The following is a 26,934-nucleotide window of genomic DNA, read 5'->3' as shown; positions in this document are numbered from 1 at the left end:
TCTCCATTTATATCTCATGTCATCAGAGCATCAGACTGGAGCTTGATAGCCTGCTGATAAACATATTTAATTACCACAGCTTTCTTAAAAAACAACCTGATTACTCTCAAGGGAAACTGGCATATTCATTTTCATTTCATTTCAGTGTCAAATATTCAGATTTCTTTCAATTTGAAACCCTCAATTAATGTAATTACACTACCCAATCCTACCCCTACTGTACACCGTAATCATATGTAACTTTTCATTATGTATTATCTGAACCCACTTCATTACATGTCTTAACACATGAATTGTTATCACAAGAATTATTGTCTATCAGATTTTATTAAAATGATATATTTTTTGTTCGTCTCTTTAGACGACTTCAAAAGCCTGAACAGATTCTGAATTGTGACTCAGTTTTGCTGCTACCATGTGATTGATGAATGTCACTTCAGGGATTAAATAACATCCTCTCATTTATGTGTAATGCTATCTTTTTGCCCTAATATCTGTCTGTCTGTGTGACAGTTTGCATTTTAGCAGACAGTATTAGTGTTGTCACGATCACAAATTTGACTCGTGGAACGATACCTGAAAGCTGTTATGATTAAAAAAAAAAAAACCATGTTTGGGCATTGAGGAAGTGTCCTATTACCTAGCACAAGCACCATGATTAACAAAAAAAATGCTTTCTTCTCACATGAGAACTTTTTTTTTTCTTCTGAAATAGTACCCAGTTCATCATGTCCTTGGATGGTAGTAATTGTATGACATTTTGTAATTAGAAGGGTAATTGCTCAAAATTCAGAGTAATCTTTGCACACTCTTGTGAGGATCTGTGAGCAGAAGGTCAGAAAGACATGACGGAAAATAGGACAGGACTTTGTTCCGAAGGTCTAGATGGGAATGTTTACTTTCCTTTCATGAAAAGGAGGTAGCAATTACATTCATGGTCACTTATTAGCTGTATTTTTGGAGTAAACAGTTCCCATTTATTGCTTTCCAGCTGCATTTTCTTTATTTTTAGTGGTAAATAAGGATGAACATTTTTTTTTAAAGCACACCTAGATTGTGAAGGGCGTCGAAGAAGTGCCAATTTAGATATTGGTCGCTTGTTAAAGGTGACTTTGCTTCATTAAACAACATAATTGCGAACATTTGCTTGTGCTTAAGGCTTTATGGGATATTAAGCATCATCATTAGTGAAATTTCTGTGGTGCTGTCATGTGTAGTAGTTCCAGTATATAAGCCAGCAGTTCCTCTCATATCTTAATAATACACATATAGCACCAGATATAGAGCTACTCACTGAGTTGAAATGTTCATGCTGTCAAAAAAGTGCTGAAAAATCTGGATTTAATTGTGTTTTTATTGTAATAAAAAAGGGGAATTGCTCAAACTCTAGAAATGAACTAATAATGTTAGGTCACCATGATGAGGATAAACAGTTACTGAAGATGAATGAATGAGTGAATGGCTTGTTATACGGAGACATCTTGTAGCACTTCACCTTTCCACACGATACTTGGCAGCAAATTCAAACCCAGAAATATCTATGTCCTGGTCAAGGAAGTGGATCTAAGGAAGTGGATCATTACATAACACTACATGTAAGCGAAGTGCATTTCATGTTAAAATGCACAGGGCGCTGCAATGTTTCTCGTTAATAGGGTGAACCAATGAGCACAAGAGCTTTGTCTGTGTTTGCTTTAATGTCAGTGTTCACCCAAATGCGCCAAATGTGCCAATACTTTAAACCTGAGGGGAAAACTCTAGCAGGTAATGTAAAAGTATGAGAGAAACACAGAAGAAAACAAACAACAACAACAAAATAATTGTTATAAAGATATTTTTGAGAACAACATTTCTATAAACCCTCGTACATGGTCAGCATTTATCACATTGTTGTTATAAGCTGAAAGAGAGAGTGGCTATGAGGACAAGGCAGTGCACTGAGCCAAAAAAAAGAAAACAAAAAAAAAATCCAACTAGCATGTTAGCGTGAGGTGCTTTTAGCCAAATCGTTGCTTTCTTTAGTTATGGTCAGCAATTCCATGTTCTTCTGTGCTTTTGATCGCTGACGTGTATTAAGTTGTGGAGTGGCAGTAATGTAACATGTTTACAACAGTAGTGGATTAAACAGCCAAAGGATTTTCAGTTTTTTTTACAGGTTTTTTTTTTATTTTTAATATGCCCTACACGAGTAAATCGAGGTTGCTGTATAATATATGGAAAGTCCAAAGGGAGAGGGTTGTAAGATTTTTCGGGCGTCACAGCTGAACATGAAAAGGAAGCGAACCATTGAAGTAAGGAACTTAATTGGGTAAAAAATATAATAGATGGAAATGCATATGAATTTTGAAAAAGTCAGTCATTCGTCTAAACATACACTGTGACACCTAAACAACCCTAGTGGTGTTTTATAGTATCTTTAAATTCCACAGCAAGTTGGAATCTTTAGCAAGTTCAGGTATTAAGTAAAATGCTGTGGTGCATTGAGTAATGTAGAACCTCTCATTCATTCAGAGTGAAGATTAGCACAGGATTTAAGCAACTTATTCTCCTAGGCAAGTTTGACACTTCAATTGATCCCACTAAAGCTTCTTGTTTCTTAACATTTCTTCATAATGGAGCACTGAAATACAGAAAAATTCGAACTCATCTGCTTGTCTCATGTGTCAGTGCCATGTGAGCCGTTCATTAGTTACTACAACTGACTAGCGAGATTGTGTGTTGAGTGAATAGACACACCTTCTGTTCCCTTTCATCCCCCGAAAGACCACCATTGCATTGTAGAGAGGCGTTAACCCGCAGTATGTCTGTTAACAGCATGTCTTGCGTTAACGAACACAATTTCGCTTGTGAGCTTGACTTGACGTTTCCCACAGTAAGTGAGCGTGTCGGGCGCTGGGTGGCAGCGATGCCCATGCTGGCCCTCATTCCAGATCCGAGCCTCCAGGGAGCTCTCGGCTTACGGCTGTCGCATCCTGCCGCATTAACAAGGCACGGTGAAATAACATGCTGCCATCTGGAACGCAGCCTCTTGATCACACTCATCTCAATTAAGAGCTGTTTCTTCAATCCAGTCTTGTTCCTTGTTTTTTTTTTTTTCCCTGGACAAATGACTGCATCTTTTTAAAAATCTTTTTACCGTACTTTAAGTCTTTGAAGTCTCTGATGAAGCAAAGTGGTGCTTTTTGGTTGTTGTTGTTGATGTCTGTTTTAATGCTCAGGGACTGCAACTTGATATTTTAAAAGCATGTGCGAAGCAGGTGTGGAAAAGTAGCGTGTGAAATCTGGGAGGGTGAATCTGGGCTTTGTGGTGTTGAGAGGTGTGCGTGCTTGGGTGAAAGCACTTTAAGGCTGAAGGCTCGGCCTCCGTGCTCAACACGACTCTCTTGTGACCCCACTTTAACCGACAATGAACACCCTTGAAAGGTTTTATTGTTCTTCATCACCTCACACTCCTAGTTTCGGTCCCACAATAAGAAGGTTTGTTACCTTGTATGGTTTCTTTTAGTACATCTAACTGTGTGCTCTTAGGGTACGTTTACATAACAACGACGTATTAAAAACGGAAAAGTTTTTCCTGTGCGTTTTTGAAAAGTTTCGCGTACAGACGACGTTGTCAAAACAATCCCCGTTCACACGGATCCGCAAAAACGACTAAATACGCTGTATTATGCATGCCAGGCCAGTAGGTGGCGATGTCACTTTGTAAAGAAACACTTCGGGACTGCGCACATAGGCATTCACGTCAAACGTGTCCGCCATATTAATCGGGGCAAGACTGCCCTATAAACAAATACAAGTAAACAAGAGTGCTGTGGATTTTCCTGGATAAAAAGCACAATAACGTTTCCATTTCTCAAACGATTTCAATAGTTTCGATTTACGTGGAGTACAAAAAAAGTTCTGTCTCCAGTTACTTAGAATCTCCATGGGAAATGATTCATAGTCATTAAGGAATTGTGAAAACTCACGCTTGTCAAGCATAGATTTGGCTTATTTTTCTTGGTTAATAAATGCTGAAACGTCCCTAATGTAATATAAATTAATGTACATGAAATGTGTATGATGTTTTTTTCATTGTGGAAATGGATTTTTCTGTCTTTAATAGGGCTGTGACGGTGGCCATTACAACTGCACTACCGCGGTGGTAGTTTGCACATTAATGTTTCTGCTTGAGTGGACACTGTGACAAGTAGAAAGTACAACGTTTTGTATACAAGTATAATAATAACAGTTAGTATATTATTTGTATTTATAGCCTACCATATAGCGGGAGATTTTATATTAATACACTAATTATGTAATCATAATCAAACGCCTTATATGGTGTTGTCTGTTCGTTTGGTGCGGGTTTGTTTGAACGTGGCAAAATCCGGTCGGCAAATTCTGCAATTTCACTTCGGGTTCTGCCGCTGCGATGGATCTTGTTGGGAAACCAAATGTTACATCGGCGATCTGGGAGCATTTTGGATTTGTGCTTAACGAGAGAGAAGCGCACGACCGTGTCCACGTCCTCATTCCACTTCTTCTCCTTCTCCCTGGGTTAATCACCATACAATTGAGTTGTTTCACTGTTTCAAGGGAAGTGCTACCCTTCGGTGGCGTAGATGCGGGTTAATAATTTGTCGTATGTAACAAATGCGTCTCCGCTGGTGGTAGCAGCGATGCAGTAAATCTACACTTTGCTGGAGAAGCGTCAATAAACTCAAAATCTTGAGCAGCACAGACACAGTCCTGCAATCCGCCATTGTAGTTTTGAATGTCTCGTGCATTGTTTTGAAGTAATATAGACTGAAAACATAATACGCATGCGCATGATGTCATCATTTTCATCGTTTTTGTTTTGTATGTTTACACGGAGTTAATCATTTTCAAAAACTTGCACTTTCAAAACCCGTTTACAAAAGTTTGCGTCTTCAGGCCCCAAAATGATGCTGTCGTGTAAACTTACAGCCATAACAAGTTAAGGCTCTGGGTTATTGATCGGAAGGTCGAGGGTTCAAGCCCCAGCATTCTCAAGCTGCCACTGTTGGGCCCTTAAGCAAGGCCCTTAACCCTCTCTGCTCCAGGGGCGCTGTATCATGGCTGACCCTGTGCTCTGATCCCAACTTCCTGACATCCTCAGGTATGCGAAGAAAAGAATTTCACTGTGCTGTAACGTATATATGTCACCAATAAAGACTCATTATCATTAAAGTGTGCTGGAACAGTGATCTGAGTCACATTTACCTAAAACATCATGTCTATTCTGCTCGTGTTTTAAACTGTACCAAAATCCGTTTACACTGGAATCCCCCAGGTGCATGTTTATTCCAAGGAAACTCTTCCCTGAGTTGCATTAAACATGTTTATATTGAAATATTTATGATGTGTTTACTGAGTCTGGTGCTAATTTGTTTGTTGGCACTGTATTTTCGTTATTACTGTTAGAAGATAGATTCTGTGTCCATGCTGACGTCACAGGGGGACGTCACAGTTCTAACGTGTTTAATAGGAGAAATGATCCTCAAAACAGTCTCAAAACAATCTCAAACATAATGGATAATGATCAGGTTTTACTCTTGGCTCCGAGACTTGGCTAGACTAGGTAACGATCTACAAGGTGACAAGCACAGTGGTGTTGATGACGGTTAAGGCTTTGGTACCTGATCTGTTTGAGAGAGCTGAACAGACGAAAAGGACTAAAGTGCCACTGCATTAATCTCTTCAAGTCAAACAGCCTTTTGTGTAACACAGAAAAGCGTTAACCAAAGTGACCAAGAAAGAAGTTTAAACTAAAAAACGTCATCTCAGAATTTAATTACAGAATAAACCTTGGACACCTTTGAAGATTTCTTGTTAATTAATGCCCTGCAACTTTTTCCTTTATGCTACTTACACTTGGTTGTGTGTCAAAATTTTACTTCGCAAGTGCTTGAGTTTTAACAACTAATGTGATCTTTCAAACCATAAAAGCGCCTAAAGATCATGCCGAGGCCGGAAAAGTCTTCAAGGGTTGTGAGGAACGAACTAATTAATGTAAAGTACAGCTGCGGGATTCAGGCTCATAACTGGCTTCTCCTGCACCAGCAGTAATCAGTCGACTGGCACAGATGTACATAGAGAACAGACCCATAGGAGTGACTCTGGACCCCCATGTGCTTAATAATCCAGCATGCCTAGAATGAAATACTGTGTATAAATGAATCTCCAAACCTGCACCCTGCATGCTTATCCATGGATTGAGTTAAAGTACAGCTGCCTGAATTAATTCTGCTCAGTTTATTTTTAATTTCACAACCACATGCTTCTCCAGATTTCGAAATATGTGGAAAAAAAAAAAAAACCCTGAACCCCTGCTTACCTAAAAACAAGGTGATGACATGTTTTGGAACACTTCATTTATCACACACAGTTTGACGTAGTATCGTGAAGCTCCAGCTTCCTCGTAAAACTAGAGAACCAAACTGTGTAAATAATGCATCGGGTCTGCATTAAAGAGCGAGTCTGGATTGATAGGCAGCTTGAATTCTCTCTCATTCTTTGACATGTTGACATGATAGACAGGTGCTTTATTCTGGATATTTTTGGCAGTGAATCATCCATGATGTGCCTTTAAGTGTGAAAGTCATTTGCACAGCTTCTTAGGTGTCACCAGGTCAGGTGTGATCTTCTCCTTGAAAAGAAAAGGGAAAAAAGTTGAAAGAATGAATTGCTTTGACCGTCACACCTTAGAAACATGATCAGTTTTGGCTACAGTGTACGGTTCAAGCCTGTGCTTCAAAAACAAAGAGAGAGCGAAAGAAATGTCTAAAGAATAAAGCGGTGTAAAGATTACAGTGCAGATTCATGGCTGAGTGAAAACAATTTTACAGTTAGAACCCCCCAAAAATAAAAAAAAAATAGCAAATAATTACATATGATTGTTACAGTTTATATATATATATATATATATATATATATATATATATATATATATATATATATATATATATATAAAATATATCCATCCATCTTCTATACCGCTTATCCTTTTCAGGGTCACGGGGAAACCTGGAGCCTATCCCAGGGAGCATCAGGCACAAGGCGGGGTACACCCTGGACAGGGTGCCAATCCATTGCAAGGCACAATCACATACATACACACTCACACACCCATTCATACACTACGGACACTTTTGGACATGCCAATCAGCCTACCATGCATGTCTTTGGACTGGGCGAGGAAACCGGAGTACCCGGAGGAAACCCCCACAGCACAGGGAGAACATGCAAACTCCGCACACACAGGTCCACAGTGGGAATTGAACCTGACCCCGACCCTGGAGGTGTGAGGCGAACACGCTAACCACTAAGCCACCATGCGCCCTTATATAAGATAATAAATTAGCAACAATTGAACAAGACAATTTCAAGCTTGAATTAAGAACAATAACTAGAAATAGGTTTAATAAATTTACATGCATTTTCATGTTTATCTCAACCTGAAAAATAGATAAATTAGTCTATATATGAGATTTTTTTTTTCAAGGCTCTATATAAAAGAACGACTCCTTTATTTTAGAGCACTGCTAGTGTTTGTTCTACGTCTGGAGGGAAAGACGATGCACATTAATGCACGCGTTGTGGTTCAGTTCTCCCTTCTGGAAATACTGAAAGCTGCATTTTAGAAGCTCCAGCTCAGGCTCATCTGTGGTTTCATGGCCTAACGGAGCAAAAAAGCTGGTCGTGGCACTTAAGCGTGCCGTGCTGTTAGCTTATCTGAGCATGCAGGTTGGCTGCCCGAGATGCCAGCGAGATATGGGCTGCTACAGGAGTGCCATCTGAACCTGCACTTAGCATCTCTTACGCTATCACTTACAACAATCTGTAAGTGAGAAGGGTTTTTCAGGGCCGCAAAGACGAGCTTCTTAAAGCGCAGAATTCTCACTAGCAATCATGTAGTGCTGAAGGACATTCGAGGCAATGGCTCTTGAACAAGCACGAGGGGCTGATCACTTAGGGGGGTGGAAATGAACTTGACAGCAGTCACCTGGATGCCACACCTCACACACACTGAACAAGGGTTGCTTAATTACAACCAGACTCGCTGGAATGTTCTGGAATTAATGTTGCAGCTCTGCCTCAAATCATTTCCGATTCACACAGTTTACCCACTCTGTTCAATTTACATACATGCAAATATGCTTGTATACAAGCATAACAAACAGCAAAATGGCAAACTCAGCACTACCACTCATGTCCAGCTTTCTCAGCCGAGGGCCAAACTCCAAATCCCACTTGTGTAACCATTTATCCCTGCCTCCATTTGGTTAATAGATCCATTAGGCAGCAGAAAGAGAGCACAGTAAGTGTGAGTGTGTGTGTGTGTGTGTGTGTGTGATGCGAACCCAGTGTGTGACATGTTAATTCGGCGTAATTTATGACCGTTGCAGGAGAAGCCTTCCTGTGTGAGTTGTATCTCTCAGGATCTCCTCAACCTCTCATGCCTCTCTCTCCATCAGTGGCCCAAGAGCACCCTCTCGCTCACATCTGCCTGATGAGAGCACAAAAAGCACGCTGCCCTGCCGGAGACACACAATAGCCGAGGAAAGGCTTACCGTAGCACGCTAGCAGCTCGCTAAGGTGGGGGGCTAAAAGCACACCTGCCGAGAGAGTGGAGGCTAATCGGATTTCCCTCTCGCCGTTATGGCCGCTCGCTGCTTCTCATATGGTTTATATTTATGGAGGGCTGTTGCTCGAGTGAACACTTCGCCCCCCTTCCCTTCCACCTCCTCCGTCTGTCTGATTAGATCCCCGATGATGGCTGCGGCCCAGAGCTGTGGTGATCAATCCTAATTTACTGGGCGAATTAGATTAACATATAAGAAACGCAGTGCGTCGACCTGAATGGCTGAAAGGATGTATCCCTGTCATGCAGCTCAAACGCCATGAGGCATCCAAAGGAAGCAGACTTTCTTGTTGTTTTTGGAAAGTGCCGTTGAGTCGGGCTACTTTAAAAAACGCAACGTTCCAAGAATCACACTGTAGTAGTTAGTCAACCAAGAATATGCTGACCTGCCACTCACTCCGCAAACCATCTGTTTGTTTTGGACAGTGCTGATGCGTGTGATATTCACATGGCTCGCACTGCTAATTTCTCACTTTCTCACATTGTAATTGTTTAATTTCTGGAGAGAAATCTGAAACTCTGCCTCGTTTTTATTTTTATTTTTTATACCTGTCTGTTATAATACAGCCCGTAGAGTATCTCAGTGATTTGCCTTGCTACTCAGCATGTTTTGAAAATCACAGATAAATCCTCTTTTCCTTCATAAGGCTATATTATGAAATCCAATTCAGCAAGCTAAGCACATTTTTACAGCAACAAGGTATAGCCTATAGACGAGCCCAGGTGTTTATTATTCTCCACACAGCGCAATGAGAATGGAAGAATGTATACGTGACCTGCAAGAATGACTCACAGTTTCTGAACAATCATGCATTTTGATTCCCATGTGCTCCTTTTATTACCGAGCTTTTCACTCAGCAGAGGACTTTTAAAAGCTGCTGGAGGGTCTCTATGTACCAGCCTGAGCAAATATTCATGAATTGGGGCCTATCAAAGCCACATTTTTCACTGTGCAATAAATCCAGACAGTGTGGATTGTGCTGTTGACAGGAAAATGTATTAGCATGCACCGTCTCTGAAGCTGAAAACTGACAACAATCCAGCTAAGTCTTGTTTTCTTTGCCATTATCTTATCTTAGCAATTCCACGGAGGCCGTTTTTATATAACATCCTACACACGCTTTTTTGTGTTGTTGTTGGAGCAAGCACAGGCAAACCGTCCCCATTAAAGTAAGTAATAGGTCTAACTCCAAGTGATTCATTGGTTGACTACTGCTTTAGTGACTTTGGGAAATATGCTGATTCATTATTTATTTAGCATTCGTTACACTGATGCATCATCCCTTCACTGTATGTAGTGCGTGACTCATACAAGATATAAGTCAAAAAGTCAGGAGTGCAAAAGCCATTAGAGTGCAAAAACACTGTTCACTGAAGCGTGGTAGTGATGTATTGTGTTTAAGCTCGTTTTTAATTGCCATAGTGGAATTTGAAATCTAGTTTTTATACATATGTTTTCTTATTCTACACCATGTGTACTTTTCCACTTGCTTCTTTTAAAACATAGAGGAGAGTCAGTACAATTGGAACCGTGCGTATGTTTGCTTCGTTTATCAACTGCAACTGCATATCATCAACTAGTACCGTACATATTCACTGAAACCAAAAGAAGTCCTTTGTTACAGGTGTTGGGGTTTTACCTCAGGCCATGCCATGAGTTGTCACTTTCTGCATTATTTATTTATTTATTTATTTATTTATTTACTGGGCACAAATAGGGTTTTTCACAAAAATCTCCAGCAAGAGTTGACAAATCTTGTTGTTTTTTCGGACATGGAGAAGTAATGTACTTGTATATGGACATTAAGAAGCCATAGTTGGACACATTTAGAGAAAGCAAGTGTGTTACAGTTGTTCTGTGCCACCATGATGTATTATGAAAGGTAATGTATTTATATTATGGCTGTCATAATGTTACTTACATGTTAAAAGGCAAAATAAATAAATAAATAAAAAATCCACATTTGGAATGTTTAAAATCTAGATATTTTACATTCAGTTATGTAACATAAACTAGGAATCGATATTAAATAGTCATTTTCCATCATCAAATGTCAGTGGGTGTATACAAGTATGGAAGTAAAAACTAATCTAGGATACATTTTTGGAAAACATATAACAAAGTATGATCTTGTGCTTATGTCTGTACCAGTATACAATTACAAGATCTTTAATATTCCAATGCCGTTTTAAAGGAATTTTCCCCAGCCTATGGTGTTTATTTTTCATCTAAGACGTTTGGTACTGTTGATATTCTTTCTTCATATTATTCATAAAACTCCGATTATGAGATTTTCTGCATTGATGCAGGATTGTCCAGGAGAGAATCGCAGAGCATTGAAGAACTGATTACTTTTTCCATTCATACTATTTTCACCTAATTTGTTTATCTTCCAGGTTTATGACTTAGTAAGGTCGCTCTCATAAAAATTTGCTGTTTTTCTAATAACTGAAACCTCCACACTCCGCACTCGAAGTGAACACAGTTCCTAATGTAGCACTCTGGGTTTGGTGAAGACCTTACGTAGTGACTGAGAGTATGTCAGGAGAGAACGGCAGGACACCTGTGTAGACTCGGTGTTCAGCTCAAGTCTTTTTTCTTTCCTTACCGTGTAGTTTATTAGGCTGTCAGGGAGAGGCATCTTTTTGCTTGTCTACTTTCAGAGCAGATGTAGCTGAGCGAAATCTGGAGCACAGCTTTTGCCCTCCATTTTTATGGCCGTGATAAAAGAGAGAGCAGGCTGGAATTGACGGCACACCATTGTCTGGGACTGCTCCGAACGAGCATCATCGGAGGCAATCAGAGCCCACGCTGTCACTGCAGAGCTGTTAGAACACGAGTCCCTTGCCCTGTTCAGCACAGTTTTCTCCTCAGACAACTCGTCCACACCGCTCTGGAGTTTTAGCCCTTTGGCATAGTGGAACTGTAATTGGTTCCCTGTTCCAGCTACACCACTAGTTTTCACACTGAGATATCTCCCGACAGCATGTAGATGAGACTGTGTGTGTTGCTTGATGCACAGTGTTGTAGGCAGAGTTAGATTTATTCAGCAGCTGAGTAGAGCAGATTTGATTTTCAACTCAAATTGAATAGAAGCTCATCGAGGCAAGCTTTTTATGAAGAGCTTTTTTCCGTCTGGCATTAGCCTGTGACTTGAAGTTCTACTATTATGTGGAGAGAATATGATCTTGCCTAGTTATAGTCAATTTTTAATGCCATCCATCCAATTCTTTTAAAGAATTCAATTAAACTAAAGTCCAATTGTTCATACTGGGTTTATATTACATATTTTTTCAGATAGCCTTTAAGAACGCCTTTGACAAAAGAAGATCGTATTGAGATCATTCTCATGGCTGGATCTGGAAGATGTCTCAAGGTTGCGATGGACTTTGACAGGAAACATGGCAAGAACATCACACACGACACTGTTGCCAAACTTGTTATATGCCAAACTTCAAAAAGACTGGAAGTGTTGGGGAGAACCAACAAGTGGACGTCCACGAACATCCACTGATGAAGACATGACCAACGTGTGTACATAGTCCCCATGTATGGAGAATTTTGGGACACTTTTTGTAAATGATATCTGAAAATGATATCTGTACCAGAAGTAAAGATATATCTTCTGTTATGTTAAAGTCTGGTTCCCCATTCAAAAGTGAAAAAGGAGAAAATCATATTTAAATATTTCCTTCCAAACATGACTAGTTACGAAAAAATGAATCGCTTTAATAATATGCATCATTCATATCAGTCTCTCTAGTCATGATATTTAATGAACAGGAGGCTCATCATCATCATCATCATCATCATCATCATCACTTGACTAATCTCTGTACGTTCGTGCATCAGTGCTGAAATAATCTCTGATTAATAATCTGTCGGTTTTGTTCTGGCTATATGTGCTATTTTTTGTTTAGCATTACAGCTTTGCGTGTAAACAATGGTGCATGTGCGTCACACAGTTATATGACTGCTGGTATTTTTTACCATCGACAAACTGAATCTTATGTATGTGTCACTATAGCACATATCCAAAGAACTATCCAAAAAAATTGATGCTCGTCATTCACTGCTATAAAACAGCACGTTTAAGGTTTTTCCCAGACTGCTTCACTGATATGATGTGTCCAAAATACAGTGGCTGTGGACACGAGTACATAACGTGACTCAGCTCAATGTGATGTACACAAACCTCTACCGTCTCAGTACAGACAGTTACAGTATATATTTTAGATTTCAGTCAGTGATCAAAGTACATCCAGTCATCAGCATACAGCTGGGAGCTTCAGAAATACTTAACCTTGCCAACTGCAGGCGGCGGAAGATTGACAGCTCTGAGATCCAGCAGCACTGAACTGTAGGAAGTACTCAGTAAAGATTATTCAGAAAAACAAACTACACATCTTTATGTGCATGGCCTTATTCCAGTTACCTTTCCTTATGAACCCAGATCGTCAATAACTGGTTTATCATAACTGGATAATAAAAAGGCTGGATTTGATTTAAAAAATGATTTTAATGCTGGTTATACTGGTGAAGTGCATCAAAGTCATTTGAGTGTGATCTTCTTTTATTCTAGTGCTGCTGTACATTTACTATTGATGCTGCTTGAAAATCAGGGCACATTTTGAAATTAATCAAAGATGTCTTTGACGCAGTCACTTTTTCTCATTTGGCCCATTTTTTTTGTCTTTCCTGCTTCGTCCCTCTCTTCTGCTGATGTAACTCCTGAAAAATGAAGAAATGTTATTTTAAAATGTACTTTAGTTTTTGAAGTCCCACGTGAACCTTTCATTTTCAATTACATTGAGATATGTGTGAGTACAGCAGTTCAGAAAGGCAGTGATAGATTAGCTGGTAATATGATGGGCTTTGTGAGTGTTTTCGACTGCCTGGAAACGTACAGTGCTATTATTAGCAACATGCTATAGCTTCTGACTGAGAAACTTATTTAGCATTGACGTGAAGTCTTGCTTATATTTATGGCCTTGTCATAGTATATATTTATATTAGTGCTGCAACAGCTAACAGTATATATTTATATTAGCGCTGCAACAGTTAATCAATAATAATCGATCATTAAAATAATTGACCACGAATTTCATTATGGATTAGTCGGGTCTGTGATGTCACGGTGGAGAACCTCGTCCGTGACGTCACTTCACAATGGGGATAATCGCATTTCTATGAATAAAACGCATGTGAAAAACAGCAGAGATCACAGAGTGAGCTGCTGCGGGAAAAGTGCACGATCCGGATCGTCCAAAACATGAGAATGTTTTATATTAAGCGCTTCAAACAAACTCATAAGTGTATCAACGTGGCTTGTCGTGTCAGGTGCTGCGACAGACGCGTGTGCTGTTTAATGTGTTCTGGACATGTTTTCTTCAGTGCAGAAATGACATTTTTACCTTTATATCCTTATGTAAATGTTAGAATTTCACGCCATTATTTCCATTTTACATAAAGGCTCGTCCTGACAGCAAGCGAGTCTCTGTTAAACTTCACTGAATGAGCGCGAGTCCGCGCATGCACATCAATCAAACATCACGCAAATAGAAATGAAGCGCTATAACTGACTAAAATATTCATTTTGATCAAATATGTTTGATGCTATATTCAGCTATATTAAGCAACAAAAGTGTTTTTTTTTTTTTTATGAGAGCAGTAACCGTAAATGGGGTTATAACATGTAATTGTATATAAATGTAAGAAGTGTCATACATTTACAGAATAAAGGAACATGTTACTGTGTTCAGATGAGTGAATGTGCGTGTTACTGCAGAACATCTGACCTCTTACCAGTTAACACGTAGTTTGTGCTTTTGTTTTTCTTTTTCTTTTTTTTTAGCATTTTTAATATAGTGATTTTTAAATATTTTAAAAAATCCTTTGCACAGTGTATAGCATGGCCCACATAGATGCATTTAATACCTTTTCCATAGCCTTCAATTTGCACAATGTTTGAAGGACAACATTTGGCAGAATGTGAAATAACATATTTTCAAAAAAATACAGAAAATAAAAATCGTCCTTTTAATCCAACTAATCAGTTAATCGAAGAACTAATCAACAGATTGACCGATTATCAAAATAATTGTTAGTTGCAGCCGTAATGTTCACCCCACAGGTTTTCTATGGGTTTCAAGTCAGGGGACTGGGATGGCCATGGCAGAAATCATTGTTGTGTTGATTTTGATGTATGTTTTGGATCATTGTCCTGCTGGAAGATCCAACCACGGTCCATTTTAAGCTTTCTGGCAGAGGCAGTCAGGTTTTCATTTAATATCTGTCGATATTTGAGAGAGTCCATGATGCCATGTATCCTAACAAAATGTCCAGGTCTTCTGGCAGAAAAACAGCCCCAAAACATTAAAGAGCCACCACCATATTTAACCGTGGGCATGAGGTACTTTTCCATATGTGCGCCATATATATACTTATATAATAATTTATATTGTTATATATATGAGATCTTTAATTAAGCAGGCCTGATATTAGACCTTTATGTGTATGTGTTCCACGATGCTGTGAGTTGAAATTACTAATGGTGAATAGTATGACATTATTTTGTGTGTTTTGTGTATTTAATTTTTTTTTTTTTACCTACCATTGCCCATTCTTCTACAACGTCCATCACTGACCAGATATTATTTAGGTAGTGGACCATTTTTTAGCACAGCAGTGAACCTGAATATAACTGCTGGGTTGATAACCAAAAATATCCAGCCATAAGCAGTGCTGTGGTCAGACACTAATGAAGGACTAGAAGATGATTAACACACAGCAGTGTGACCCAGCAAAGAATTCCAGCTGATCGAGCCGAGAACACAAAATTTTTTATATCAGAGCTGATAAACGTATAAAAATCATGTCTGTAGTCCACCACATGGACCATCCCATTTACCTGAAGGCAGCACATCAAGAAAGTTTTCACAGATTTGACATTTGATTTCTCTGGTCTGACTAATGAAGTGATGGCATGGATTGTTAAAAAAAAAAAGCAGAAATTGAAAACAATGTTTAAAGACGACTGGGGAAAAAAAAAGAGTTTATGATGCTAGTCAAAAAGCGCAATTTCAATGGTCTTATTTATATCCATAACTAATCATTAATTGCTAAGCAATAGTATCTAAGCGTACACCTGCAAAGTGCCAGTGCCACACACACTAGCATGTCATAACTATGTCAATGATGTAATTTACTGCAATATCAGTGTCATATTGTCATCTCGCCCAGCCATACCCTTAATCCTCAACTGCTCAGCTGTATTGTCAGATGGCATCTTGTCTGTACTCAATTATTGTGGTTTGGATAAAAGCATCTTGCGAATGAAATGTAAGTGTAAAATGTGTGTGTGTGTGGGGGGGGGGGGGGGGGGCTAAGTGTGCTTCGTCTAAATAAAAGAAGCATAGTTTTCAAGCATCTATCATTCTGCTCAGACAAACAGAGAGCCATGAAAAACACATGATGCCATACTGCTGAAAAATAGCGTGTGGCATGGGAATAGGCCTCGGCACTCAGCCTTGACGCGCACATGCACACACACATACACACACAAAGAGAGAGCCCAGGGATAAGATGCTTTTTTGAAGGCACCATCTCTGCTAGCACATTGCTAGTGTATTTTTAAACCGCTGCAGTGTGTAAAGCTGAAATGCTACATACACCCTCCACTGGTACTGAAAACCTACACGAGCCTCACACAGCACTGATCTTCTTGTGTGTAAGCACAGGACCATGCCTTAGAGGTAGGAGAAAAGGAGATGGAGAAGTGTGAGCAGTTCTATGCTTCGGCAATCTCATTGCGAGTCAAGGAGCTCAGGGATTGGGCACTAGAGCTTGTGCCGTCTCCGCTCTGGCTCCAGTGAGGAACATGTGTTTTGGAGTTTGAGTAGCCGGTCATACTGGGCTGGCCTCCAGTGCTGGTGGGATTACACACTGTTGATTATTGCTTAGCTGGTTTAGGACCGCTCTCACCGTCAACCATGGCTGTAAATCAGAGGCCTGCCCGGTCAGGCCAGCATAATAATCAGTAATTGCACTCTAAAGCCTCTGGTATACTTCATTTTTTTTTTACGTGTATGCTAGCGTATGCACAGTCGTACGCATAGCCTTTCAAAGTATGCTACATTTGACACGTACGCGTACACAGGTGGTCGAAGCATGCACATTATGACAACTTGCACTACCCCTCCTGGCCTACAAGAGTCAGTACAGAGCAGCAATGCAGGTCTTCTGGTGCGAAAGACGACAACGAAGAAGAATCACAACAGCACGAAGAACAATGCTTGGGCAATCTCTCGAAAAGATTAGCACCCATATACAAATCCTTATACACTTTAAGACTAGAATTATACAAATACGGATACTTTCTAACCAACACTCGTTTCCGTCTCTTCCGTTTTTTTCTTCAACTACCTTGAGAATAAACAGCCCTGGGTCACCGCTGCCTCCTTGTGGAACAACTAAATAGTGCAAAATAATTAAATGCACGTGTGACCTGAAAAATCTGGCACACTACAGTACGCGCGTACTCTGCTGATGACGAAATTTGTGTCACGCGTATTGTATGCTGTTTCTAGCGCACACGTAAAAAGTGAAGCATACTTTCTGCTTAATGAGCCATGATGGCATGAAAACACACACCAGTTCCCTAGCCACGAGCACCCACTGCTTTTTTTGCAGAGGACCCACACATTCTTTTTTTTTGCCTCTCTCTGTCTCACTCATGCTGCCTTTTTTTATTTCTTCCCTCTTTCTCAACCTTGGCTCATTTGCTGTCCAAGGATTAAGTCGGCTGAGTCAAGATTGTTTATTTCCTCCTCTTCCAGGCGTGATCTGTGATATTTGAGCATCTCACACGTTAATACATGCTCGTTCCTTTCTACACACACCATCCAGCATACTTCCCTCTGACATCTCCTCACACCTGTGCTAGCATGGCATAGCCCTCTCTTGAAAACAATTTATGTCTCCTTTTGGCGTTGTTAATGAACAACCCGACGTTTTCTTGCTGAACAGTGTGCTGTTAACGTTTGATGGCTTCAGCCAAGGTCAGGGATGTACATCAGTGTGGAAAGTGAATAAATGTACCTCGTACACCCTCCCTATTCACCAGTGCCACCCTCTCTGTTATTTACTGGGATGGATGGAAAGCATTACGCTAGCTGTAGGCCTACTGCCTTGCTCTCTTGCTCTCTCTCTCGCTCTCTCTCGCTCTCTGCCTGAAGCCTACAATGTCAGGAAAGTGATTAGTTGGAGGGAGAATACAGCAGCAGCAGGTCTCGGCTACTTTTTGTTTACATTAAGGCTTTTACCAATTCTGGTTTTATATGCTGCCAGACTTCCCTGTTTGATCCTGGAAGCGGGAGGGCTCTGAATAACACAACCTCCCTCATGTACACATACACTCACATGTACATGTGCACGCAAAACCCCACTAGACACACTGCTATGCCTCCTCTGTCTTGCTCAAGACTGCTGAATTGAATTCTCCCCATCCTCCTCTCCCCATCCTCGACTATTAAAAACACACCTTTCTCAGAGCCGAGCAGGCATGTGAAAGGGCCTCTGCAAAGGAAGTGAGTGGTGCTTTCAGGCCACTCTTAGATCTGTATGGATGTAATCTAAGTTCCTCAGTTCTGTTATGACTCTGGGTGTCTAGGTTTATCTTTAAGGCAGCGGCTCCCAACCTATAATTGTTTTTCCTGACGTAATACACCTGATTCAAGTAGTCAGCTAATTAACAGCTCCTTCGTGAGTTGATGTTGGTGTGTTTGAGCAGGGAAGAGGGAACGGCAGAGAAGACTCCAACTACTGTCACAATGGAGGTTTTCAACCACCGACAGGTGAGGTGAATACCATTGATTATCTTGTTACAATGGCACCTGTCAAGGGGTGGGGTGAATTAAGCAGCAAGTGAACAGTTAGTTCTTGAAGTTGATGTGTTGGAAGCAGGAAAAACGGGCAAGCAGTTTAACGGGTTAAAATATAAAGGTGGATGGAAACCTCAAATACTGACTACACTGAGTTATCCGAAGTTTGCACTGCTCTTTTTAAATACACAAAATGTCTTTTAAAGCTCATTCTCTCCTAGCTAATATACCTTACAGTTTTCTTATGCAGAGAATACAAGTGCTGTTTCTGCATCTACTCTAAGCTGCTTAGTCCAGGTCAATGACACTAGGAAAACTAAAATGCTGTCAACTCATCTTAGATAGCTACCATTCCCAGTGATATGAATATGAATATTTAATAAATTCCTCTCAGAAATCTGTCAGATTATGTTATTTTAACTAGCTATGAAGCGTTGGTACTGAATATGATCATTTATAAATATGACTTAATGTTTCTTTCAGAAATCCTGTCAGATGTATTTATATTAGTAGTTAGCTAACATTGGCAGTGAATATATAAACATGACTTTCAGAATTTCTTTCAGAAATCCTGTCAAATTGTATTGTTTTTACTAGATAGCTAGCACTGGTATTGAATATGGCAGTGGTGGCTTAGTGGTTATGGCTCTAGGCCCTGCCGAGCTGCCACTGTTAGACCCTTGAGCAAGGCCCTTAACCCTCACTGCTCTTGGGGCGCTGTGTCATGGCTGACCCTGCGCTCTGACCCCAGCTTCCTGACATGCTGGGGTATGCGAAGAAAAGAATTTCACTGTGCTTTTCACTATGTAATGTTTATGTGATCAATAAACACTCAATATCATTATCATATGAGCATTTATAAATATGGCTTTAGAATTCCCCTCAGAAAATGATCTTATTTTAGCTAGCTATGTAGCATTAGTAGTGAATATGAACATTTATAAATATGACAATGTTTCAAAGTCAAAGTTCTCAGAAATCCTGTCAAATTAGCTTATGTTAAATTAGCTGACTAGGATTAGGCATTATTAGCATGCATGGAAAAAGCACACATTTCTTTGTCCACCTCCTAACCTTATTGTATTCTCTTGTAGTGTCCTTTTAGGTCAAAGTTGTGGGATCCTACTTACCAGTTGGTTTGTAACAGTGGAAATTTGCGAGTGAATTGTTTAAGCATGAGAGCTAGCATTAATTCAGATATCTAGCATGTGACCAGTGGCATGTGTTTATTGACCTCCTAAAGGCAGGTGATTCCATGTAAGCTTCTTATGTTTTAAGCTCAACATATTGCATCCATTTTCATTATGTTTGCCTGAGGTAGAATTTCACAAGCATGCTGATGGGTCACGCATGAGACTGCCCAGTGCTGGTAAACTTATCCTTACTGAGCAGAACGTTCCCTTTTCCCGTGGCTTACAGTCTCATGTGGTCAAGTCTGCTTTTCCCTCGACAATTGTTGTTGTACTTTAACAAATTCTATTCATCAGTGTAATCATCTCCAGAAGTTTATCATAATCTAAACCATCAGTTGAGCAGCACACTTGTTTCCATTGCTTAAGGGAAAGGAACAATATTATTCTGTATGCCAAACCACAAAATGGCTCCGATGGCAGATAATAGTGGTGGAGATTTGTTTCTGCATTGGAGGACTGAATAATTCCACTTAGCTCAGATTGCTGAATGAATAGACCTGCTGAATGAAAATGAGCCTGCTTTTATTAATTACATTTTTTTAAAATTATTTATTATTTTTTTAAAAACATTTTTTGAGATACAATTACAGCTTTGGATTGTAAAGCTTTGCCTTTTTACAGTTCGGGTTTGCATTTCAGCATCTCGTGTTCCATGTTATTTGATAATAAATAAAGTCTAATGGAGTTTCACTGACTATATTAGTGAATAATAATAATAATAATAATAATATATTAGTGAAATGTTTTATAGCTCTTGAAGGCAACATCTTAAACTGTGTCATAGGTTAAAGGTGGTAGATATATAAGCAACTACCTTGAAGACATGCTTCTACTCCAGAAAACAAATGAAAGCATACAAAAGTATGGAGGCATGCAACTTTTTTGTTAGTGGGTGGGTCAACGACCTCAGTACCAAGGTGCTCCACAATGATTATCATTTGGTTTTTGCCCAGGTGAGTGGCATTTTTTTTGTCCTGTGGATTAACCCAGCAACAAACATTCAACGCTGCTGTGCCTCTCGATGTTAGCGTTACGGTTGTTTACTTTATGTTATTAGGTTGTTAACCACTCTCAAAGGTCCCCCGAAATGGCACTAAAGGCACGGATCATCGCGAAACAATTACTTTAACTTTACAAAGTGCAGAAACAGCTAACGTTACATAAACATAGCATATGTAAGTTGTATTTACATATACAGGTTTACAAGCCACTTTTTCCTGCGTTTTCCCCCCAGTGAACAACAACTTTTGGTACACGATAAAAGCTCCTTGTAGTTTCTCGATTTTAGCAACCATAAAAGACATAAAACATAGGCATTTTGAGTTTGTGATACTGCTTCCTATGTTGAAAATCACTTCCTGCGCTCCATCTGCATTTTGCAAAAAAAAACCCTATAAGTAGCCTAAACAAACCCAAAAGCTGTTTGTGTTGAGTTGAACTTACTTGAACAGAACAGTACTTATTTTAATGTTGTTTTTTATTTAGCCATTTTTACTGATTTAAGAAGTTCTCTCTTAGGTTTCAGCTATCCCAATTTAAAATTCAGTTTTATTGTGCAGTGACCCACCTAGTCAATTGTTAATTTACATACAGAAGGTTAAATTAAATCTTAAAATATTGTAAATTCTTGAAGTTGTATGTACAACAAAGAAAGTTATAGAAAATGGTTAATGTTTTGGAAATCTGTTGTTTGAATTTCAGTTTCATTTTATATAAAAAAAATATTTTTGATATTTTGTTCAAAATATCATGATACGTATCGTATCGTGAACCCAGTGTTGTGATATGTATCGAACTGCGAGCTGAGTGTATCTTTACACCCCTAGTAAATATGAGCATCAGAAACGACATAGTAACTAATTCCACAACCTGATTTACCATCTTATGTTCATAGTATATACACAAAACATGTCCTGATGGACCAAATATGCATATGTATGAGCTAATAGGATGAAAGAACAATGATATTTTAGAAGGAAAAAAGAATTTCAAGAATAAAGGTGATAAAGTTGTAAATTTCAAAAGAGACAGCAAAGCTCATAATAATCAAAAGATCAGAGATGTGTGTATCTGTGCAAATAGTAAAATTCAGAATGCTGTGGTTCATCCAATTTATTGGATTTTGGTGGAGGTTATTATTATTATTATTATTAATATTATTAATATATAACCACAAATCATGGTTCTTTCACTGTCTGTGGGATTTTAAAAAAATATATTTGATTATACAGTATACTTTAATTAATAAGGGTCATTGAGATCAACCTTATTGTATATTGCCAATTACAACCAGTTTTTGAGACCGTTTAGACACTGGAATGTAACAGATTGAGGCTAACACCGCGGGTCCTGGCCCTCAAGACGTGCTTTACAATGCTTCTTGCTTTCTCTGCTTTAATGGAACTCAGCACCCTGATGGTTGGGTCACTCAATCGGGTGCTTCATTGCTTTATTTAAAAAAGCAAAGTTTGTGTTTGTTTGTACAGGAGTGGGAGTTTGCAGATTTTTTTCATGCAACAAGGAAACATGAATTGTGTGTATGTATGTATATATATATATATATATATATATATATATATATATATATATATATATATATATATATATATATATATATATAGCTAGCATTACAGGGACAAAAATCAGTCTGCAAAATATACCTTACAGACATCATTTTAGTGCCCTACATTGTGGACAGCCAAAGATTTGAAAGTAAACACAACAGGTTGGATAATAAGGTGCAATTTGCCTCTAGGGACAGCAGGAAGTTAAGAAGAGTAGATATACAGTTTAGCACTTGCTTATGTCAACATTGCATCAGATTTTTTTTTTTTTACATTTTGAGTGACAAACTGAAGGAGAAATAACAGTGAATGTGTTATTAATGCGCTAAAGTATTTTCATATTTTTGACACGTTGGAAACTGCTGCAGATTGGTTACATTTCCTTTACATTTCTTCTGTCAGTCATATTCTGTTATTTTACACGGCTTGTACAACAGGGCATAAATCCAAGGCTTTCAGCTTCTTGTTATCCTGTTTTTAGCCGCCGCTGAACTCCAGGGATTAGATAAAAACAGACGCGTCTCCCTTTTTTTTCTCCAGTTTATTCATACCACCAAATGTTCTATCAAAGAAAAACAAAAGTGAGAATGTTCTCTTAGTTTTTCAGCGAACCTGAGCTTAAATTCTTAGTAGCAACATGCCAGTCAGTCACGGCTCTGCTTTCAGATATATGTATTTGCACGAGGCACCAGCTGTCATAGTGCTTGTGATGCCAGTTGCTTTATTGAAAAGGACTGAACGCTTTCCCATGGCCTTAAAGGTACAACCTTACACATACCAGCCGTCCAACAACAACATGAACGCATATGCGCAAAGGCATTGAGGATGTTTCTCTGAGGCCAACTCTCTTGGAATTAAGACAATGCATGTAAACAACCCCCAAACTTCAACATAAGGCCTTAAATGCATTAGCATAGTCCCGAGAACCTTCGTTAAATGCTGAAAAAAATTAGTAGCCCAGAATCAAAAGGCTCTGCAATGCAGAATCGGCAGCTGAAGGACTCCCTCGGGTCTTTAAGAGAAAAGCTGTTTTTGTCAATGACTGAGGTCCATGCTCCGAGGTCTCCCAGCCATTAATCACAACCATCTTTTTAGCTGTCAGTCCATACAAAAGGTGACCCTTCTGCCACAATGGGCTTGACAATAAAGAGCCTATAGAAGGAGGGGGTTTTCGTCTAGTTTACTGCGGACTGCGAGTCTGTCTCATTACATTGATAGCATATTAGCTTTAGAGCTTATACTAGCTAAGAGCTTTATACTTATCTACCTGTATGTTGTGAATTGAGATCAGAAAATACTGCTAGTAGAAGTTTTATTTTTTTGCTATGCAAGCAGATTTACACTTCTTAATTTTGTAGATGTTTAACCAGCACTCATAAAACCGTACTGCTGCTCTGAGTTATGACACTGCTGGTGATCACCAGTTGCAAAGCTGCAATCCATATAAAACTCATAAGATGGTGAATCAGTTTACTACCCATTTAAGGCAGAATCCTCCAGCCCATAGAATGAGTTTGATTCTCAGGTGAATCCACATAATTCAGCCCTGTGCTGCATGACACACTTGGTTTGGAGGCCAGAATTTGCACAGAGCTTGACTGGAGCAAATTAAATGAATCAAGTGGGGAAATCTCTCCACTTTAACCAAGCCCCAGAGAAAACAATGACCCAACCTCTAATCAACTTTATAAATCCACATCGACATGCTCTAAGCCTGTTCATGGTCACACAATATCATGTGATTACCTACTGGGGGAGAACAGGGAGCCCTATAAATCGCTGTCCACACCCATAACCTCACCAAGGCACCATTTCATTGCTGAAGTCAAGCAATTCATCTCAGCGCCACTGCCATTTTGTTTTCACTTCCGCCTCCAGCTACTTTATATTGCGCAATTACATTAGCATGCAAACTGTTGCATGGCAAGCTTCCATTACAACACGCCTGACATCGGATTGCAGATTTATCAGGTATTTTTCACTTGTTTCACCTAACATGACAGGGTGTTCTTTCCCTATGAAATGCAAAATGCAAATACAGAAACCTAGTTCAAAACATACAAAACATTAGCATATTACACACGTATGTAGTGAATACATGGGGCTGTGGAAATGATGGTGCTATCAGCATGAATAATTTATTTCCACATATGTTCGTAATTAATTTCATTTTCTTATATATTTTATGGATTTTTATAGTTTTGTCTTGTCAGTGACCACCACTGTGGGTTTTATGTTTATGATTGGAGTTGATGGGCCGCAGTATTGCTCTCGACCATGGAAGGACACCTGCCACTTAAAAAGCAGCTGGAAGTGCTCCATTTCTCTCTGACGCTCATAAAATGGGGAGTGGGGTGGGGTGGGTGGTATTTGTGACAGGACTCAAACCATAAAGTTTATGGCCACAAGATTTGTTGCGCTGTATTTTATCAAAATGAATCCCACTGGCTTCCTGCGCTGGGTGCTTCTGTGTTTTTATCAAAGCCACAGAAATGTTGCTGTGGAAGTTTGGGCTGAAAAAGGGATAGACGCCAAGCTGAGGATCATCTCAAGCAAGGCATTGTTTAATTTTGCTTACTCTCATCACATACCGACTTATCAATGGCATGAAATGGCACAAAAATATATTTCAGTGGATGCCTGGGTCTGTTTGTATGAATTTACTTTTGTCTGAAGGGACTGAAGGAAAAATAAGTGTGAAACTTCTCTTCTTTTCTACATGATCTTGCCATGTTTAGGGTATTACCTTCACCAAAGACATTAAAATGATGGGAGCGTTAGAATAAATAACAATACCACTACTAATATTACTGCTACTAGTGTTTTTACTACTACTGTTACTACTGCTACTACTACTACTACTACTACTGCTGCTGCTACTACTACTACGAATATTACTACTACTAGTGTTTTTACTACTACTGTTACTACTACTACTACTACTAATATTACTGCTACTAGTGTTTTTACTACTACTGTTACTACTACTAATATTATTACTACTACTACTACTACTAATAATAATATTACTACTACTACTAATATTACTGCTACTACTACTAATGTTACTACTACTACTACTACTACTAATTATATTACTACTACTACTAATATTACTGCTATTACTACTAATGTTACTACTACTATTACTAATATTGCCTCACTACCTCACTCCATTTCTCACTTTGAAATGCATGTTACTGGGCCACGTGAGTCGTATGAATTAAATGCAGACGCAAAGCATCATCATAGCATGTCCAAAGAATAAAAGCACCCCCATAACTTCATATCATTTCCCGTTTTAGACTTACAGGGGCTAAACCAGCTCAATCCCATTTGATGTGGAGAAACAAGAAGAGCTCATGATGGAAGTGAAGGAACGTAGACCGTACCGCTCTCTGACGGCACGGCGGGACACAGAGCACCGCTACACCAGCTCTTCAGCCGACAGTGAGGATGGCAAGCTCAAGCCCAAGTCATACAGCTCCAGCGAAACCCTCAAAGCCTTTGAGCAGGACTCCCGAGTGGCCTACGGCACACGTGTCAAAGATGTAGTGCATCATGAAGTGGACGAGTTCAGCAGGCAAGGTAGGGACTAAAGACAAGGTCCTGAGGCTTCAACCAATTACAGTATTCCATGCTGGTTGGACAGTCTCGAAGTAATAACAAAAAAAAATTAATTTTAAAGCGAAAAGTTCACATTCTGCTATACTCCAGTATAGTAATGGGCAACTAATAATGTGATGTCATTCAGAGCTTTGCACTTAGCAGAAATAGATGAAAATAATGAAGTGCTGGCATACTGGATATCCAAACAATCTGGTTTAACGTCTACAGTCTAATTAATTCACCATTGCCAGACCATACTCGTTAGATCTCCATGATGAGTGTCAGGATGAACCTGTGTATCATTATAACTCCATATTCTTTTGATGAAATTTTAAATAGCAGAGTCACCTTGGTTTTCAGATCATTCTTCTCTTTTTTTTTCCCCACCTCACGCTGAAGTGTATATCTGTTACATTCAGCTGTTGACATGAAAAGCTCCATAAGTATCAGCAGGTTTTTTGAGATAGGCACTGTATCCCTGAGATATGCTTCACAAAGGGATCACATTCAAGCAATTAGGTGAGAAAACACTGTGAAGATTTGGTTTGCTATTAATTAGATTTACTTTCAGTCATTAAAAAAACGCAGCATCCAAACATAAATAGATAAAAGGCTGCATTGTAGCCCTGCCATTAGCCCAGCAGGAGTTTAAAGAGAGAGGCTGGGGTGAATGCCAATGCCAGTCCACGGGTGTCTTTTATGACCTTCTAATGCAGGGGTGGCAGACTTCAGTCCTGGAAAGCCTCAGCACTTTAACACACCTATTTCTCATCTGCTAACTACCAAAGACTGCATACGGTGAGTTTAGTGTTAGAAAACTCTCCAGAATTGAGTTTGACATCTGTTAAAAAATTCTGATTGGTCAGAATATGTTGATTAATTTTCTATAATAGCAGTTTAGCATTTTACAAATGAGTCTCCGGTGGAACAATCAGAGGTAAAGCTGGAGCTTTAAGTTTCTGATATAGGAAAGTCTTCAGGTCAGACGATAAACTGTGTTTTTTTTTTTTCCAAGACTTCACGAGAGAGAGAGAGAGAG

General features: G+C 39.3%; 1 protein-coding gene across 2 annotated transcripts in view; it reads left to right on the top strand.

Annotated features, from left to right (window-relative positions):
* The window catches only part of tenm4 (teneurin transmembrane protein 4), a 220,303-nt gene that overhangs the window by 30,447 nt on the left and 162,922 nt on the right, over positions 1 to 26,934 (top strand). For both annotated transcript variants that reach the window (XM_053647427.1, XM_053647425.1), the window contains exon 2: positions 25,592 to 25,874. In XM_053647427.1, coding sequence (XP_053503402.1) covers positions 25,649 to 25,874 — 226 coding nt within the window. In that variant the 5' untranslated portion in view covers positions 25,592 to 25,648. The remainder of the gene's footprint in view (positions 1 to 25,591; positions 25,875 to 26,934) is intronic.

This window comes from Ictalurus furcatus, chromosome 17 (assembly GCF_023375685.1).
Source record: "Ictalurus furcatus strain D&B chromosome 17, Billie_1.0, whole genome shotgun sequence".
In the NCBI taxonomy this organism is placed as follows: Eukaryota; Metazoa; Chordata; class Actinopteri; order Siluriformes; family Ictaluridae; genus Ictalurus; species Ictalurus furcatus.
This window is presented reverse-complemented; position numbering and strand designations above follow the sequence as displayed.